General features: G+C 38.1%; 1 protein-coding gene across 4 annotated transcripts in view; it reads left to right on the plus strand.

Moving 5' to 3' along the window:
- The window catches only part of RMDN3 (regulator of microtubule dynamics 3), a 57,125-nt gene that overhangs the window by 17,693 nt on the left and 20,953 nt on the right, over nucleotides 1-18,479 (plus strand). For all 4 annotated transcript variants that reach the window (XR_011141226.1, XM_068944277.1, XM_068944276.1 and 1 more), the window contains exons 4-6: nucleotides 3,495-3,762; nucleotides 5,358-5,460; nucleotides 6,493-6,553. Coding sequence is in view for 3 of the 4 variants with exons in the window: in XM_068944277.1 (XP_068800378.1) it covers nucleotides 3,495-3,762; nucleotides 5,358-5,460; nucleotides 6,493-6,553 (432 nt within the window). In the remaining variant the exon portion in view is untranslated. The remainder of the gene's footprint in view (nucleotides 1-3,494; nucleotides 3,763-5,357; nucleotides 5,461-6,492; nucleotides 6,554-18,479) is intronic.

Here is an 18,479-nt window from a genome sequence, read left to right on the forward strand (position 1 = left end):
AAGAAAGAAATAAATGATATCACTGAGAGCAAGGCAGGCAGAATTCTGATGTAATATTCTGTTTGACAGCAGCTAGATGACCAGTCAGCTGGTGCAAACTGGCACTTTGTTGCAGGGTTAGCAATCACAGGACAAAGCTGCAGTTACTGTAGCAGGCTTCCAGAACAAAGGACACAGATCTGCCAGAATGCAATCTTTGTCAGTTCCATAAAAACATGTCGTTTTAGTATTCTATCTCCAGTAACTGGAATAGGAGCAGGAAAGAGTTGATAATGATCCCATCTAGGTTATATAGCTACTTCACTGATCTGAAGTGCATAGGCTTTAGACGTGTTCCTACGAAAGGAAATTTAGAGAGCAAATGTTTCACGATGGAGCAATATACAAGATTGTCAGAAAAGCAAGGTGCAGAGTGAAGGTATATTTTAAATCTGTAATCTGTAGTTGGTTCTGAAGACAAGACCTGTGCTATCTAGATAATAACAGATGCATTGACTTGTCAGGGTGCCAACAGATATTTTGAAAAATACCACCTTTTTGGCACGCTTCACAACAGATAAGAGACCCAAGTATAATCTGATCATTAGAAAATAATTAATTTTAAGTCATGATAGAGGCCAGCAAGTATCCTAATGTTTACTCAGACTGTCTCCTCAGAAGACCTCAGTGAACTGTGGAGCAGAGATATATTTTACTGCAAAACCGTATTACTTTATTGTGAACCTGGTAACAGTTGGTAGAGTTCTCACATTTTGTTTAACATCTGTGAATAGCTTTAAGAACTAGTGTGGAAAATTAGTGAATAAGCAGCTCGCATCTAATTTTAAAAAATGTTTGAATAGTAACATTCTGACTCTAGTATTCATCCTATACAAATAGGTATAGCATTGGTCTGTTCAGGAACAGCTGCCTTTAGCATGCAACATTGCCCTTCAGAGATTAAATACTAAACGTCTTTATAGAAAATCAGGGTAGGAAATGCACTTTCTGGAAAAGACTACTTAAGTTTCTTAGCAGCAGCTGGGAGGAAGAATAAAACTATCCTCACTAGATACATTTCAGCAGTGGATTCATTTCTGGCAGTTGCCTTCTTTTAATTAAATTTAGGAAAATGAAGTCTTGTTTCAGCTTTATTTTATAAACCACATAGACGTAAATATCTTCTCTGATTTCATACACAATTGATCAAAATAATCACGAGCTTTAAGGAGCCAAAGGTCTCGGGCTACTGTATGGAAGTTATGGCATTGCATTGGTCTTCTGAGCTTCTTGCCATGTGCTTTTTAGTTCCAGATAGCGTGTTTTCATTTTCATTCAGGATGTGTGCTAGCCAGAAGCCTTAACGTATGATAATGGAAAGTTCTTAAACGTTTTAGTAAACTTGAGAAAACAGGCTGATAACAACCAAATCCCTTAATCTTTCTGGAAATTTTGTGTTTATGAAGTTATGTTCACTATTACTTCTCTTCTTAAACTGGCAGCATCTTGTATAAGCTATCTTGGAGAAAATGCAGTTTTGTGGTAGAGGAAAAAAACGTACAGGAGTCATCCATTGCTGCTTATCTTTTAAAAGACCACATTGTGCTTCAGGATCATTTAACGTGGAAGGTGTTTTTCAACTGAAGTACTGAAATCTTTGCAGCCACCACTAAAATGGTTGCAGTGGAACAGTATCGCAGCTGTGTAGCCCACAGCTACACTGCACAGCAGTAAAGAATAAATCATGCTTAATTTGAACTGCAGAGGGAATTTGAAGAGATGGTGTTTAAGTACAGAAAATGAAATAGCCAAGGGAACTAACGCCAATGTCATTTAGCGCTGTGTGGCTACATTAGCCATTAAATGCAGTGCTGCTTACTTAATCTTCAGCGTATCTTCTTGTAGTGATTAGTTTCCTGTCTTTGCAGTGATAGGGCTGACTGTTGCTTTATTTCTTGTCTTAGAATTTTACACCACAAAACGGTGCATGTTTTAAATTACAGATGAGGGCTGGAGGCTGTGGTGAGGGAGGATATTTGTTTACCCTCTAGCAGAGAGGGGAAATGTTTGATCATAATTAATGGTTCTTGGAAAGTTAACACTTTGATAGCCAAACGTGTCTTGTTATCTATGTGTGGCCAAACTACTCTAACTGCTTTCCTTAGATATGGACCTTGGTCACGTTATCTTTGTCTCCAGACAAGGGTAACTTCACATGCAGAGCATTAGAATTTCCCTTGGAGAACAGTGAGAAATTCAAACAGTGCTAGATCATCTCATTTGTAATTTCCTTGAGCTGAATGTGGGGAGTACAGCACCAAATGCCCTCCCCTCCCCCTGGACTGCAATGACGTCTAATTGTAGCACAGAACTTTTAAAGTTCGGCACGTGGCTCGGGCACCGTTTACTGAGAAAGCAACTACAAATAGCATCTAGAATTAAACAGTGATGAGGTTTGAGGTAGCCTGCTTCAGGAAGAGAGCCTTCTATTTAGGTAGTCCAACAAAAACTGACTATAGATTTGCATATTATTGGCTAACTTTGGCTTATTCTTTAGTTAAGGGCTCGCAGATAAATGTGAGGGGGTAAAATAGATCAAGGATCTTCTGTTTTTTTTTTTTTAAAAAAAAAGTTGTTTGAAGCTTATGTTCTTAAACCCAGATCTAATTCCATAAACACACACTTCACTGTAGCAGTGTCAGTCAATATAGAAGGCTTTTTCAAATTTCCCATTTAAGTGCCTGTATATGATTTGAGAGAGCTCAATTTTAGTCATTTTCAGAAAGTTTGATCTAGGCTTTATTCTGTTTCATTTGACTAATTTAGCAGCTAGTCATTGCTTGAGTTTTGTGCCTGTGGTGTCTTTGTGTGGCTTATCTGCTGTCTCCCTGCTTGACTTCTTGTTCATATGAAATAGTTTTGATCACTCTCCTACTGTTTTACATCTTTTCACATGTCAGCATAAACAAACTCTTTCATATTTGGTGCTCAGGCAATATGACAGAGATTTTGCCAGAACAGCTGTTGTGTCTGAAATTTCCTGGATCAGGTTAAAACTCTCAAGTTATATCTTCCACATCAGTGAGTGTGTGTTAGATCTTCTGTTGAAATTCTCTTCTATCATCCATGCATTTTAAGTGACCTATCCTAGGTCTGTTCTTAATATGCTTAATTCTTTAATTCTTTACATTAAAATTAAAAGACTTAAGAGAAGCTGTTATATGTAACTGTATAGCGTATAAGCAAGATATGGGCACTTGTGACTGAGTGCTACTTAACTTTTTGGGGGCTTCCTTTCTTCAACTTTTTGTGGTTGTGTATGCTGCGTGAGAAATAATGCAAGGTGTGTCATTTGAGAGACTTAGACTGTATACCATTCTCTAGGATAAACTCCGAGGTATGCTCCTCCTCCTCTATTAGGAGGAGTTGGTCTTTGTGTACCAAATGTATAAACTGTGTCATTGACAGCCCAGTATTCACTGAGGCTGATTTTGCATTATTTTTGTTCCTGAAAGGTACACCACAGCCAATGCTGAATCTGACTATGACCGGGAGTCAGAGCGAGAGAGTGAGGAAGGGGAAGATGAAGTGAGCTGTGAAACAGTGAGGACTGCACGAAGGGATTCCCTGGACCTAGTCAATGAGGATGAAACGCATTTAATCTTAGATTCTTCGGTAGAGGAAGGAATGGGTCAGCTACTGCAGCAGGCTGACCAGTTGCATAATGGAGATGATCAAGAAAAGAGAGAAGGATTCCAGCTGCTACTTAATAACAAACTGGTGGTAAAAGTTGACTTTTTATATTTCCAGCAATTATTTGTGCTTTCAACTAAATGGCTAGGAGGGAGGAAATTGCATATCTTAGCAGGGTCTAGATCCTGCACAACAACTCGGCCTGCTTCCAGTGGCCCCCTTTCTCAGGATCAGCTTGGGAGTGGGCTGCAGGCCAGAGTTATTTAGGCTACAGCAGCAACCAGTTCCTGACCGCTCTTTGTCTTGGAGCTCTGTGTCTTACTGTGTCATCACTTTCCTAGAGTGTATACACTGCACATATGCGGTATAACAGTACTATGCCCCTGCAGTAAAGTCGGCAAACCTTTTGAGAGCGTGTTCACCTCATTGCATATGCACAATACAATTGTTTCAATTATTATTCAGGAAGTTTATATATTTATTTACATTCAGGCAACATTCTTTCCAAAGGTTGTCCACTGCACATGTGTCATAGGTTCACACGGGTGATAGTGCCTTGCTATGCAGTATTATGACTACACTGAAATCAATGAGTTGAATACCCAAACAGAAGGGTATACATCCGTGTATATTACTGAGATTAAAAACCTGGATGATGCAAGGTTTTTATCACCTTAAAGAATGTGTTTTATTATATCATGTATGCTGTGTGACTTGATCCCCTGATTCAGTGAATGCTTGAACTTAACAAGGGTCAGCGATAGTTTTAACCTAGCTATTGCAGATAGCTAGGTTATACCTATGGCCAAGAACAGCAGGTGCACCCAGCACTAAAATTTGTCTTGCTGTGTCTTTGCTGCTGCTCTTATCTACAGGAGCTAGTTCAGGCATGCATGTGTCTGCTCCAGGGGTACTACATTCCATTGTCAGCCTCAGTTAGTGTTTAGCTAAGTACTGCATAGCCAGTAAAGAAAACTTTTTAGTTTGCCTTCTAAAAAGCAAAAACTGCTTGGCTCCTGTATTTTCAGCAGCAATAAAAGGAAGGAAATAATAGATTATTTGATCAGTTCTAATTCTAAAGAGAACTCTTCTTTCTCCCCATCAGGAAAGAATGGCAGGCTTGTCATCTTCTGAAATTTGTTGTAAAATAAACAGATGTAAGATACTGTTAAGTGGTTTGGTTTTATGTTTTTACTTTAAAAAAAAAAAAAGAAAAAAAAGAAAAAAATTGTTGATTTCGTCAGAACATGTACTCTCCAGCATAAGCAGTACAGCTATAGTAGTGTCTCTTGTTTAATAGCCAGGATATGAAACTATCTGAATGCTTACTGAAGCATGAAAAATGTAAAATTCATTTTGTGAATTTTAATGAGGTAGAGTTGTTTTGTTTAGTTAGTGTTTTAGGGTTAGTGGAGACTGCTGAAAAACTGGCCCCAGTGTGACCTTTGAAGTGAAGGTCTGGGTACCCTTTTATAAGTTGTGAGTGGTTAGATCTATAATGATAATGTAGCATTGTAGCTTTCCTGTTTGTTCTTTTGTGGTTCTGCTTCAGTTTTTATAGATTTGGAATATTTCTGTGTGACTTCTGTTGTATATGCCCATGCTTGTTTTTTCTTATGTCCTTTGTTAATGGCAGAATGGGTCTCCCAGACAGTTGATGTATCACATTCGTGTTTTTACTGCAGTATGCAGACCAGAAAGATTTTCTTTGGCGCCTGGCCCGAGCACATAGTGATATGTACGAAATCACAGAAGACATAGAGGAGAAGAAATCATATGCATCTGATGGTAAGGAAATGTGTATTTGGGGAGGGGGGCTGGCGATATTTGAAGCTGACTTTACACTTCAAATTTATAACCCTACATTGTAAGCAGTGTTGTAGATTTTTTTTTTCCTGTAATTTTTTTCTTTTCTTTTCTTTTTTTTTATGAGAATGACTAGCAGTAGTGTTATGGTATGTGTTGAAATTTGTCTTTTTGAAAGACAGTGTAAGTAGACCCAAGGCTAATTAAAGCTGTAAAGGTTTGTTTTCTCACGCTTATCACATCTGTATCCTGTGTGGTATTAAGACAAATAAATTTTTGCTGTAACAGATTTAATTTTTTGTATTATCAACACACTCAAAAGTAAAAAAGAACTAAGTTTTTAAATGTGTCTGTTTACTTAGTGAAATCTGCTCAGTTTCATTTTCTGATTCTCCTTCACTGTCTCAAATGTGTTTGTTTGCAGCACTGTAGGTGGCGCAGAATAAAAAGAATCAACTTTGTTACACTTAACATACACAACAAAGACTATTCTGAATTATTGGTTGCCCTTTTTATTATCCAAATAACTAAATATAATTATGTAAATTGTCCTTTTCTGGAAACCAATATTTAATACATGAAATGTAAGTTTTATTTTGATAGTCCTTGCCTTTAATACACACTGAGTATCAGCTCTTTGAGATTTCAGGTTCTTGGAGGAAAGAGGGGAAGTGGAGAAAGTCCTAGATATAAGGCTGTGAAATTTATCAGAACAAAACCATTGCGAATTCTCTTCAACTTTTGGCATGTTTGTGAAGATGTTTTTGTTATGCATGACTCTTCTTCCAAAGGTGGTGAAAATGTGTTGTCAGTCAAGACAATTTGCTACTGTGCTTAAATTTGCATGATATCTTGAGTGGTCTTAGATGCTGCATGTAATTGCAAGAATATGAAATTGTTTACAGAACATCTTTGAGCCAAACGTATTAAAAAATTAACGAACTCTAACACCCTAGAGAAAGGAGTTAGGAGAGATGGTGACTGAATTTCTTACGTCTGACAACTTATCTGCAGGGAAACAAGAAATAGAAGCTGCCTTACAGAAATGGGATCAATGTGCTGAGTGTCATCAGTGGTATGTAACTTTTTACTTCTTGCTCTTAAGAAGCGTAGGAAAAGGAATAACAGATTGTTGTGAGCTTATCTGCAATAAAAATTAAAGATTATTTGCTCCTGCTTGGAGTATACTACACTGATGCTCTTTTCCTGAAAAAGCCATTTTTAACAGCTTTTGTTTAATTGGCATAAGTAATAGCTTGACAGACAGTAGGTTTGGTTACAGTTACAGAGATAAACTTTGATTTGCTTTGCTCATGACAACTTAGTTATGAACTTCCCACTGAGAGAAGATGGCCAGAAGCTTCTCGAACAGAAGCTAACAGCTAGAATAATGAATTTTTGTGGGTTCTGAGGGTAGATTGTGTCAAGGTTTTTGTGAGTCTGTACATAACAACTCAATGCACCTTGCTGATGGCAGTGAAAGATCAGCTTCCGGAAGAATCTTGGAGAAATAAGCTATTGACAAAATGGGTTTGAGATGGATGAGTACAATAAGCTCCATTTGGATTTCGGCAGTCTCAATTTGGGGACTAAACTGCTTGTTCTTTGGGCTGGTCATAGCCTAGGTGCGAATATTTTGAAAAGAAGGTGAAATGAAGGAAAGCTTGCAGCAGAAGCTTTTCTTGGAATTTTGCAGCTTTTTTTCTTTCAGAAGACAGAAAACAACGTGCTCAGCAGCTGATTTTTGGGGCCGTACATGTGCCTAGGCGGGATGCTGCAAGCCTTTTGGCGCAGAAATGAACTCAACTCCATCAGCATTGCCTTTAATTGTGCAGACCCTGGGAAAATGCATGTCTGAGCATCCTGTTATTCTGTGCTGGGTGTAGACTGGCTGCCAGAGGTTATGTTTCACACAGATGACTTGCAGAAAGCTAGTTCCTGAGTTTGAGAGCTCACTGTGGTGAGGCTCTCTCTATTTTCTTTCACAAGTATTCTGTTTCCTTTGATGCTTTTTCAGCCTGCTATAGAGTAGTGTTTATATCCTAAAAACCAAACTAACAGCCAGCTGCACAGCCATTGGGGCAAAGACTTGCGAGTTACATATTAAATATGTATGAAGTTTTTTCTTTTGTATTTCTCTTACGTTCTTGGGTTAATTGTTGGTTTTTATTACTGACATTTCAAAGGCTTGTACGATGTCAAAGTACAAACTGTTTTAAAATGGGTTAAAAGGAACGTCTAGGGAAGTGTGAGGGGATGCACCAGCAGGAGGATATTGGATAATCCCTCCTTCCTTGTGAGGATAAGATGCTTCTTGAATTATGAGATTTGTGCAACTGTGATGTCTGTCACTGAACCCTGGAATTTATAAACAGAAACTCATAACTTGATGCTAAAAGATACAGGTCTTTGAATTTTTATGTTCGTATTCCATTTAACCTTCTCCATAGGAAAGCTGGATAGATCATTTTGTATTAGTGGAGAGTACAAGTTTTGTTACCGCTACAGTTCTACAGTTTCAAAAAGGTTGCTAGGATTTCTTCTTGCATAAATATTGTCTAAACTCTCAGCGGTGTCAAAACTTTGCTAGGAGTTGCAACTTTGGACTTAAGTAGCAGAAAATGCTAATTTTAACATTGAATATTGAACTTTGTCTACTGCATTTAACTTGTATTTTATAATGGGCTGTTGCTCAAATGATACAATATAGTATAATTTGTCCTGGTGCTACACATGCTTGTCTTTGTGGTATCTTCAGATCATCAAAAAGAGATTATTTTTAAACTAATCTGCCAAAGTTATACTTAGAGTTGTTTTTGGTATTTTGGATCACTTCATCACACTCCCATTTTATGTAGCTAATTGTTTTGTTTGTTTGTTTGTTTGTTTTGTGTGTGTGTGTGATTTTTGGTTGGTTGGTTTGTGTTTTTTTTTTTTTTTTTTTTTTTTTTTTTTACACCAAAGAATCTTTAGGAGGAGTAAAACAGCTGTTTACACAGAAGCAGTAAAACTGCTCAACACACAGAATAAGAATATGCTTTTTCCTCTCCCTTTAGTCTTACCACTTTTCCTTTCATCAAGTGCGTGTCTAGATAAATACAATTAAATGTTTCTTTTATGGTCCTCAGGTGACTTAAGGTTTGTCTGTATTGTGCAACAGAGTGCAGTGGAACTGTTTCCAGGATGTAAATCTGTACACCGCAGTGCTGTGCAGGGATGCTTGCTTTATGTCAAGAGGCAGTGTATTTGCCTCATTCAGTTAGGCCTGTTAGCTCAGGCTTAGTACTGTGCTGATATTCTTAAGTGTATCTCAGTTTTGGAATAAGTATAAACACTATTCTTACCAGGTAGCCTTTGACAGTCTTTGGAGAGTCTCTTCTAACCTGGCACTGCTGTAATTTGATCATGTATGCCACTTGTCATTCTGCAAAGCGCCATGACTTGGAAATGGATTGAGACAATAGCAGTGACAGTATATGGCTTTCTGTGTACAAAGACTTGTTTTTCTGCCCAATGGAAGGCAAAATGATGTGTAATTTAAACGACCAAGGGGTACTGCGTTTGTGTAAATGCTGCAATTGGTTAGATTTTGGTACAGGTGTAGGCAAGAGGGCAGGTACCTTGGTGTCTTCAGTAGCCTGTATGAACAGGCTTTTGTTGAAACTTGTGTGTAAACAGTTGAACAGATTGTTTGTCTTGCTGTAAAAATACACTACACTACAAGAAAGTTTTTACAGTAGTACAGACAGCAGCAATAGGGAATATGCTTTTCTGGTATTTGGATTAATTGCTTGGTAAAAGTGTTGATCAGCAGTTACAGTGACTGAGACATCATCTGTAGAATAGAATAAAAGAGAAAAGGATTTGCAGTGCAAATTTATTTTTATTTGTTGAATTTATCAGAAAAAACAGGGTGCTGAATGTTTTTACCAAAGGAGATCTGTGCTCTTCAGAGATGAACGGTTGTACTTGGAGGATTTGTTTGAACTATTGACTTCTAGATAAATGCATTTACGGTCTTGAAAAGGCTGTGCGTTTTAGCTCTTAGTAATGAGTAGCACTTGTCAATTTAAATATTCATATGAAGCAAGAATACTTGGGGAGACAGTGTGACTAATCTCTTTAGCAGATTCAGGTGTTGGACTCTTTCTGCTGCTTTAACTTCTTGAAGGAATGTTTTCTAAAAGTCACCATGTTGACTGTTAAAAGTTTTAAGCCACTTTGGTACTTGAGCTTTTGATATTTTACAGAGCGAAGTTCCACTTCAGGGTGTAATATTGGTGGATTAACTTTATAATCCAGAGTTTTATTGTGTAAAGAGCTAGCTGACCCAAGGATTTCTGAAGAGCCCTGGGTTCTGAGATCGGGCTGAAATCTCAGTAGGTTCAGATTACTTGCATGAACCTTTCAGTACTGTGGCTGCATATTAGTAAAGCTGATGTTGCTTTTTTATTTCTTTCACCTGTGTTTTGTGTTAGTACCTCAGTATGGTTCCTTTAAATACATGCTTTTTTTTTTTTTTTTTAAATTATATCTTGGTTGTATTGGCTGTAATGTGAAATTTAGTCATTTGTTTCCAACAGCAAATCTTGAGCCATTTTTGCTGAGTGCTCTGCTATGTCTCAGTGCTTCTGTTACAACCTGTGCCCACCTCTTTCCGGAACAGTTTTGCTGAAAGAGTGCACAAGCTCTTGTCCCTTTGGACCTGTCCTTCCCCTGAGCAGAGGCAAGGCTTCCTGTCTTTGCACGCATCTACATCTTGCTTTTAATTCTAGAGAACAGCTGCAGGAGGGACAGCTGCATAAAAGGAATAGCAGAGCAGCATGTGGGAGGCATGGGATTTATTGGAAAGGAATATGTAACTGCCTTTATCAGTAACAGAAATAATTATTTTCTATCATAAATAGAACAAGAAACTGTTCCCTTTCCTGCTCTGTCTGGGTCATGGGATGGTCACAGGCTGTTTTAATTACAGTCTGTTTTTACACTAATTAACCTTCCGCTGAGAAAAAAATTGCAGTTAATAAGATGATACTCAGTATATGAAATGATGATACCCAATATATGAAAACTCAAAGCTGTTGAATAATGCATTGTTCCAAAAGACATTATAGATTGTCTACGCAACGATTGGACACATTGATCAGAATTCTGCTTAATTCACTATACTGTCTCTAACCATAGCTAGTAGCAATGCTGAGGATAATATAAAAAACAGGTGAATTATAGAGTGGATTGCTTTCCTTCGTCATGGCGTCCTTAACTTCAGCAGTCAGAAATTTGGAGATGAGTCTGCATTTGATAATAGTCCTTGATGGACCTGTCCTCCATGAGTTCATGTAATCCTGTTTTAACCACTGGGCACTCCTCATTTCCATAGTTTAGCATGCTTTATATAGAAAAGCTGTTTCTTTTGAAAGACTTGAAACTTGTTTTGATATGATGCCCTAACTGTTAGTTTATGAAATGAATAGGAAATGACTGTTCACACTTTCTTTGTTAACTCTATGGTTTTATCATCTCTCTGTCATTTCTCCTTCAGTATGTGTTTTCCCTTGCAGAATCCTAATCTTTTATGGTCTCTTCTCATAGGAAATCATTTTATTATCCGTCGTCGCTTTTGTCTTGCGCTGTATTTTTTATCTTGCTACTACAACTTTTTTTCAGATGAGAGAACCAGAATTCAATGCGGAACGCGAGTTGCCAGAGCAGCATGGGTTCATATAGTACTATTGTGGGGCTTCTTCTAATTCTTGCTTCTATGTACAGCAGTTAACGTTCTCTTTCTCTGTTCTGCAACGTATTTAGTAGACATTTTTAACGGAATATTCCCAGCGATTTCAATGTCTAGTCTGTGTGATAATGACTAGCCTATGATTGCATGTGTATTGTTAGGGCTGCGGTTTTCCTGTATACTGGCTTAGGTGACACTGAGTGGAACAGGACTGACTGCAGCTTTGGAACATTTTATGACTGGATTGTTTGAAGGCTTTGGCAGCATGATAGTAAGTGGTTTCTCAAGAATGATATGGAAAGCAGTGCGTCTGGGACTCTGTCTGGACCGGCCTTGAGATCTGCCCAAATATGAAGCAGAGGCTTTTCATGGATCTCTTGGGTCTCCTTGACATTAGATTAGTACAAAGCTACTATTGTAGTCATTTGCTCTTTGAAATCATCTGGTCCCAAGAGAGGCATCTCCACAGAACTGGTAGAAACAGAACTGAGAGTTGGTCAGGGCTATAAAGACAAGTCAACCTTTGTACAATGGGATTGATCTCTGTGTCTGTGCATTCCTTGTAGGAATGCACTATTTAGGAACATAGAAATGAAGGTTTTTGAGGTATTTAGCCTTTGGACTACATTTGTACATCTTAGGCTGACTGATTTTATACAAAGTGTTCTAAGTGTTCTTAATGCCTATCTGCTCCTGTCTTACAATTATCTGATTCTTATCTCCGGCACATATATAAAAGTAATTCTTTGCCTTAATTGTTAAAGATCTCTGAACAGATAATATTATTTGGTCGGACATAATATCTGTTGCTCCCTTAGCTTGTTCCAGCTCATGGATAGGAGAACAGAGAAAGCTTGTAAGTTTGCTCTTCTTTTGGAGGTGGATGGAAAGGACATTGATTGTTGTACGAGCCTGTGCATTATGCATATTAAACATGAATATATTTAATTGATTCCCTCAGGAATCAAGTGAAAGAAATGCTTGATTCCCTGTTAGAATTCCTTGTCCATTTCAGTGTGTCTGTCTGCAGTGTAACTGCAAGTACATAACACCAACTTCAAGGATCAGGAAAGGAGAGCGCTGTGTGTTTGTCTTGGCTTCAACTCCTTTTTAAAAGAAATCTTGAAAGTACAACCACAACACTGAGGGGTTTCAAAGGTCCACCTGGGAAAAATTTTGCAGGTGCTACGTTACCAGCCTTTGTTTTGAGTTGAATATTTCACACAAAATTAAATGTCATTTGCTGAGAGCTGTCACTGCAGAAGAAGTAATACGTCTTGCCCCATCTTGGAGAGATATGTGTTAATGAGAAGCGGGAGGAATGCTCTCTTGGACTGAATGAGCCTTTGAAATGTACCCTCTCTCAGAAGAGTCTGTCTCTTTGGTAGAGCATCAAGAAAACTTTACAAGAGAACCATTTGCACACTTGGTAAACACTGAGTTGTGTACCAGCTCTTTCAAATCCCGTTGGTGCATCTGGATGTCCTGCAGGCAGATATCATGTTCTTGAAATGTGACGGCATTCTGAAAACAACTTGCAGGTAGCTTAAATTTTAACAATTGTCAGTACTTCAGTATTTAGCTCTTCATGGAATACTGCCCAGAACTCACCAATTTTGAGCTATGACTTAGATTTATGAGCTGAGTGTTTCTTGTTCCCCAGGTGGATTAAACAGGGGAGTTGCTGACAATATAAATTAGGGGCAGAAACAGCCATAGCAACAGAAGATATTTCCGCCCTGAGAGGAGGAAAAATAGGCAGCTGGAGCCACCTGATAGGACCCAGCACGCTTGGAATAGTGCAGGGGGTCCGTCGCTTCCTCAGGGATGCTAGGACCCTGCAGGGCGTCCATATCTTGAGCCGTGGAGGCTCTGGGAATGGGAATGCCGGAAAAGGGCTAAGTGAGAGAAACTATTGTCAAGTATGCAGTGGCACAAAAGACATCTCAGCAGGGATCAGTGTGTGCCAATGCTTAGAATGTTTTTACAGGCTGTGAGATTGGACTTTCTCTGCCCTGACCATTAACCAGTTGCTCCAGCCTTTCCCTGCCTTGCTTTCCTTTCTCCTTCCCTTAAGTATTTCTGTTCCTTCTCTCCCTGTAATTCCTTTCTTCAAGAACAGTGAAGTACGGTGATGCTTGCAGTCTGTTAGTTGCCTTCTATTTGTTAGACACAAAGAAAAGAGGTGTCTTATAAAATTGTAATCTCTGAAAGGCAGGCTACTAGCTACTAATTGGCCCCAACATGGTCCGTTTTCATTCATTTCTTAGGGGAAGAAAATGGCGTGGAGGGAAGCCTTCAGTGTGGGAATAATATTTATGAAGTTTTATGCTGTATGTGTTTCCCATGCAAAATTCAGCTACCAGTAGTACTCAAGAACATGTTATTTTAGTCTTTAATTGATCTTTTTTTAAATTTATTATTCAAAAATACAGTACCTTAGCTGAGGCTTGCCTAACTTTGCAGATAGTTAACTTAGTGTCTTAACAAGAGTACATATGACACAAGTTAACAAGACTTCCTTTTTTTCTTTATGGCAATAGCATCATATTGTTGCCTTATGCTCCTTATGACTTACTGTAACCTCTAGATTGAATTTAAAATCTGATTCTCCCCTGCTGCCCTCCAACTACTTGAATCTTCCAGCATCGGATAGTTCACAGCCTTTTTAAAGGAATTTTTTGTCTCTCCATTCAATGTGCCTTCAATGGTTCATTCACAGTCACTCTCAAACAACAGTCAATCATGGAAAATTTGGGTAAAAGACTCGGGTGATTTATTTACCCCAAAACAAAGTTGTATTCTTTCTGGTGGATATTTTTCAAAACAGGTGACGCAGACCCCCGGTGACAGAGCTCCCACATTCACCCCTCTATGAATTGCATATCAGCTTTATACCAGTTGCAGCTATACTATGTTTCCTTAGTTTACTTTTAAAAATACCATGAAAAGTGTGCTAAAATCCTAAAATTTAATCTATATCAATCTATCTCTGCTTCCTCATTCACTCTTCTCAAAGCAGGACATTTAGATTAGTTCAATATTTGGTTCTTGGGTCTGTTACTGGCAAGACTGGGAGTTCAAGTTGCTCAACACTTCTGCATTCATTTCATCTGTAATGAAGCTATTTTCTGAGAGCTTATTGCAAAGACATTGAAACTGGATTAACCATGAGCAATTCTCTGATAGTGACTGCTGTGAAGCATAAAATTAAAGACCACCACAATCTTTCAAGCAGATTTGATATCTGTGAGTGGAAGTTGTTTTGAGTGATCGTCTGAATTCATCCTGAGATTCTTAGCATTGCACTTTTGTCTGCCAGCTTGAGATAGTTATTATTTTAAGTGATCTCCTGCCGTAAGCCTTTAATGTGGTATAAGAGTCATTCATTTGTGTGGGTTGGGTTGTTGCTTTAATTTTAGTAGATCTTGATGAGATATTCTTTGTGCAGATCGTAGCCTTTGGAAAGGATGAGGCTTTGCTTATACAGCTGGCTTTTGCTGCTTGTGAGCAGGGACAAGAGTTGCTTTCAAGGCATTTTGAACTGCTTTAGTTGAGTTCTTGCTGGTTCATTAGAACAAAGCTAAAAAGCTTGTTATTTAGCAGAGAAGAAACATAATCTGCCTTGAATGTACAATAAGAAAAAAAAGTATTATCTTTTGATTAAAAAAAAAAAAAATCAAAGTTGTTTTCATACAAAATAGCGAAGACCTTCATACAAAAGTCTAGGCATTTAGGAATTTTATGATTTGGCAATGGTGTAAAGTTAGTATTGCTCTAACTACAACAACTGTGATATGACAGTACTACCATGACAGTACTAATGAGTCAAACTACCATGAGGTCTCCTGCAGTTGTGTAAATACCAAATTAGTTCCCAAGCTATCATCCAGAACAGTCATAATCCTACAGAGAGCTGTTGGCAGAGCTTTGCTCCCAGTTGCTATATCACTTCAGCCAAAATAACATATTCTGTTACTTTTTCCACCAAGTTGTGGAACTGTATGATAGAGGAAACCTGAAGATAAAAGATTCGGAGGTGGTCTATGGGAAGTTGAGAAATGAGATTTCTTTTCCACTTCTCCAACACACACGCATACATACATACCTACATACATGCTTTTCCTATTAACAAAATGCTACTGTAGTACTTAAATCACCAAGTTGTTCTGCTTTAATGGTATAACACAGAATAGCCTGCTGTGCCCTCTAGTGTGAGTACATTTTATGTTAAAGTAAATGTTCAGTTATATGTTTGTGTGTACATACACTTAGGTTATACAGGTATATACTTGGGTGTGGCAATGCCTCTTATGTAGTTAAAATAAATATGCTAGTCTCTAGTATGAATATACAGTTTAATTATGGTATCTTGAGGAGAAAAATACACCCATCCAAATGAAATAATCTTATTAGTAAAAACATTGTACAAACAGGTTTGTTGCTTAGGAAAGTGTATGTGCATATGTCTTTTTTTAAAGTAATATATTAGTTAACTTATTTAATGTTGTGCAGTTTTAAAACTTGATAAGAAGAATTAACATGCACAAAACAGCTGTGAAATTAGTTACTCACAAAAGCTAATGGCCAACAACTAAAATTAGTGTTTAAATAGTCTCAGCATCATGGCCAAGTGGTTAAAAACTTATTTAGGTAAGCGTTGGTGGGCTGTTTAGCCTTTGCATCTAAAGCTTAGGGTAGAATGGGATGAACATTTTTTTTTTCATTTGAAAACAGAAGAGAGTTAATACTCATGTGAAAGGGGAATATGAAGTACTTCTCTCTTGAAAACTGTATGTAGATCTATTTTCACCTTCTCTAAAAAGTAAAACTGCAGCATATTCAGAGATGTGTGACAAGGAAGATCAAAAGTTGAGAACAGTTCTTGGAAGTACTGAATAGATTAAGACTTGTCAGATGGGAAGAAAGATGATTGAGAGGAATATAACATTATCTATGCATTGAGTAGCATGGGGAAGGCAAAGTGGGAGTGCTGTCTTCCAAAGCAAGAATTAGACAGCATCAAATAAAGCTGTTAGGCATCATGCTCAAACCAAGATAGGATATGCAATATCTTGTTCAAAATCTATCATCTTCTGACACTCATCATCCTAAATTAATCTTGCAGCATATAACTGCAGTGAGTAAGAATTGTCATCATAAATTTTTTTTTAAGTTATTTTGACCTGATATAACTACATTGCTTGAGTAGACTTAAGGAACTACAGGTCAAGACTAAAGGAGACACGTTTCCTTGTGTTAACACTGTTTTTGGAGGATGGTGGCCAGGGAGAGAAAGCCATGTTCCTTTCATTTGCAGTGTGCCACCTTCAGAAATACGAAAAGCACTAGTGGTGGTTTTGGTAGTAGTTCTAGTGGTTTTGTGGTAGTAGTTCTTTGGTATGCTTGTTATGAGGAAATTAGTATGGCAAACCTAAAAAGACTTCCCATATTTTATACTTCCAACTAGATTGTTGCTGGACCGTGGAATTTGCTTGGGCCTACAGACAACTGTTCCTATTACTGTGTTTGCATCTCTGATCTAACTACCCAGGTGCAGCTGTGTTGCTTCAGTGATGCTTTTTCTTGCTTTTCTGCTTTTCTGCTGATGTCTTGGTAAAAGTACTAATCCATTTTGGTGGATGAGCAGAAGATTGTGGGTTTGTGTGTGTGTGTGTGGGGGGGGGGTTCTTTTTTTTTTTTTTTTTTTTTTTTTAAATCTCAAGGATTAGAACAAGCTTAATTGCCACTAGTGAAATTCCTACCATTGAGGATGAAGTACGTAACTGACAGTTATGAAGCTGGCTCCAGAAAAAACCTTTCAGATAGGATGAGCACTAGTAGATTGTTTTGGTGAAATGTAGATTCTTTTAACTGTCTGGCCCTTAAGGGATTTAGCTATGAGCCAAAACTTATGCTGTGTTTCCGATTGCTTCCACTTCTCCAAACGCCTTTCTGCCTGTGTGCATACCTTACCTGGGATAACCAGTTATGATTGAGGTAGATTAATAGAGTAGTTTGAGGAAAGTTGCGTGACTAGATCAAACTGTGTTGATGACTGTCAGCCTGGAAGCCAAGGTCTTACACTGTGCAACTTCTGCCAGACACCCTGAATTTACTTGTAAAGAAAAACGTTGAGTACCTTTTGGTTAGAATAGAAGAAACAGTTATTTTCTTTAAATTAAGAATTACAGAATTGCTACAGTGTTGTTTTAAATTTTTCCGTTTCATATGAAGTTTTTTCATGGTTCTTTTTAACTCTATGAGATAATTCTATGCAGGAAGATTCTTGGTAACCCTTTATGCCTCCTTTTCTGGAGAAGTGAACAGGAAAGCTCTGAATGTCAATGTTCAGTAAAAGTCCAATATAAGGAAGAGATTTCAACTATATTGTTTCTGGATGCAATTTCTGTAAACTGGCAACAAATCTGAAATTCATTGACATCTTCGCAGGTCAAGGCTGAGTATAATCCTTTATTTCAAAGCAGCACCCTTGCTATGGGATTTGAGCTGTCATTCTCTACAGCCTTCATCTTGTAACACAGCTGTATAATCTGTTCTGGCAGCAGGAAGCAGTCAGAGTGAATAGATACCATCTCTAACATGTCTAGTTTGCAAGAGGGAAGACCCGTTGACCTGAGGGGATAGATTTTTCTGTATTCCATTTCTCACCCCTCACTTGGCCAATTCATTTTCCTGCCTTTAACAATCCTCGCTGTGCCTAGAGGAGCGTGTGAACTCCCACTAAGTTGGCACTGTTCCTATTCTAAGCCTTGTTTTACCTGGCCAGTGCAGCAGCTAGAGAAGGAAAGAAAGGATATTCTCTTAACTGGAGCCAACAGCAAATGTCACCACTAATTACTAGCTATTTAAATTTTTTGTTTAACCAGTCCCAAGAACGGGAAGTGCTGTCTCAAGTGTTTTAGGATTTACATTTGGTCATGCTGAGTAACAGAACGTTCTTTTAGGGTTTCTTTCCTTTCTAATGGCTGGCTTCAGGACAAATATGAATAGCTGAAAGCCCTTTTATTTAAAGGTCCATTGGATTTCAAGGAGGATTTGTAAGATAGTCTGTTACTACCAGTGTTATAGTTCCATACTAGGTGATGATTTTTCAGTTTTATATAATTAGGCTTGGCTGACCACGTTCTGAATATGATGAGTTCTCTTATAGACCTTGGGCTTCCCTTCTGAATTTTGTATTCACCTATCCTATTAGTGTTGCTGGGTAGTTTGGGGGTTTAGTTTTCGGGGGGTGGGGGGGTTT

The sequence above is a fragment of the Struthio camelus genome, chromosome 5, assembly GCF_040807025.1.
Source record: "Struthio camelus isolate bStrCam1 chromosome 5, bStrCam1.hap1, whole genome shotgun sequence".
Lineage (NCBI taxonomy): Eukaryota > Metazoa > Chordata > Aves > Struthioniformes > Struthionidae > Struthio > Struthio camelus.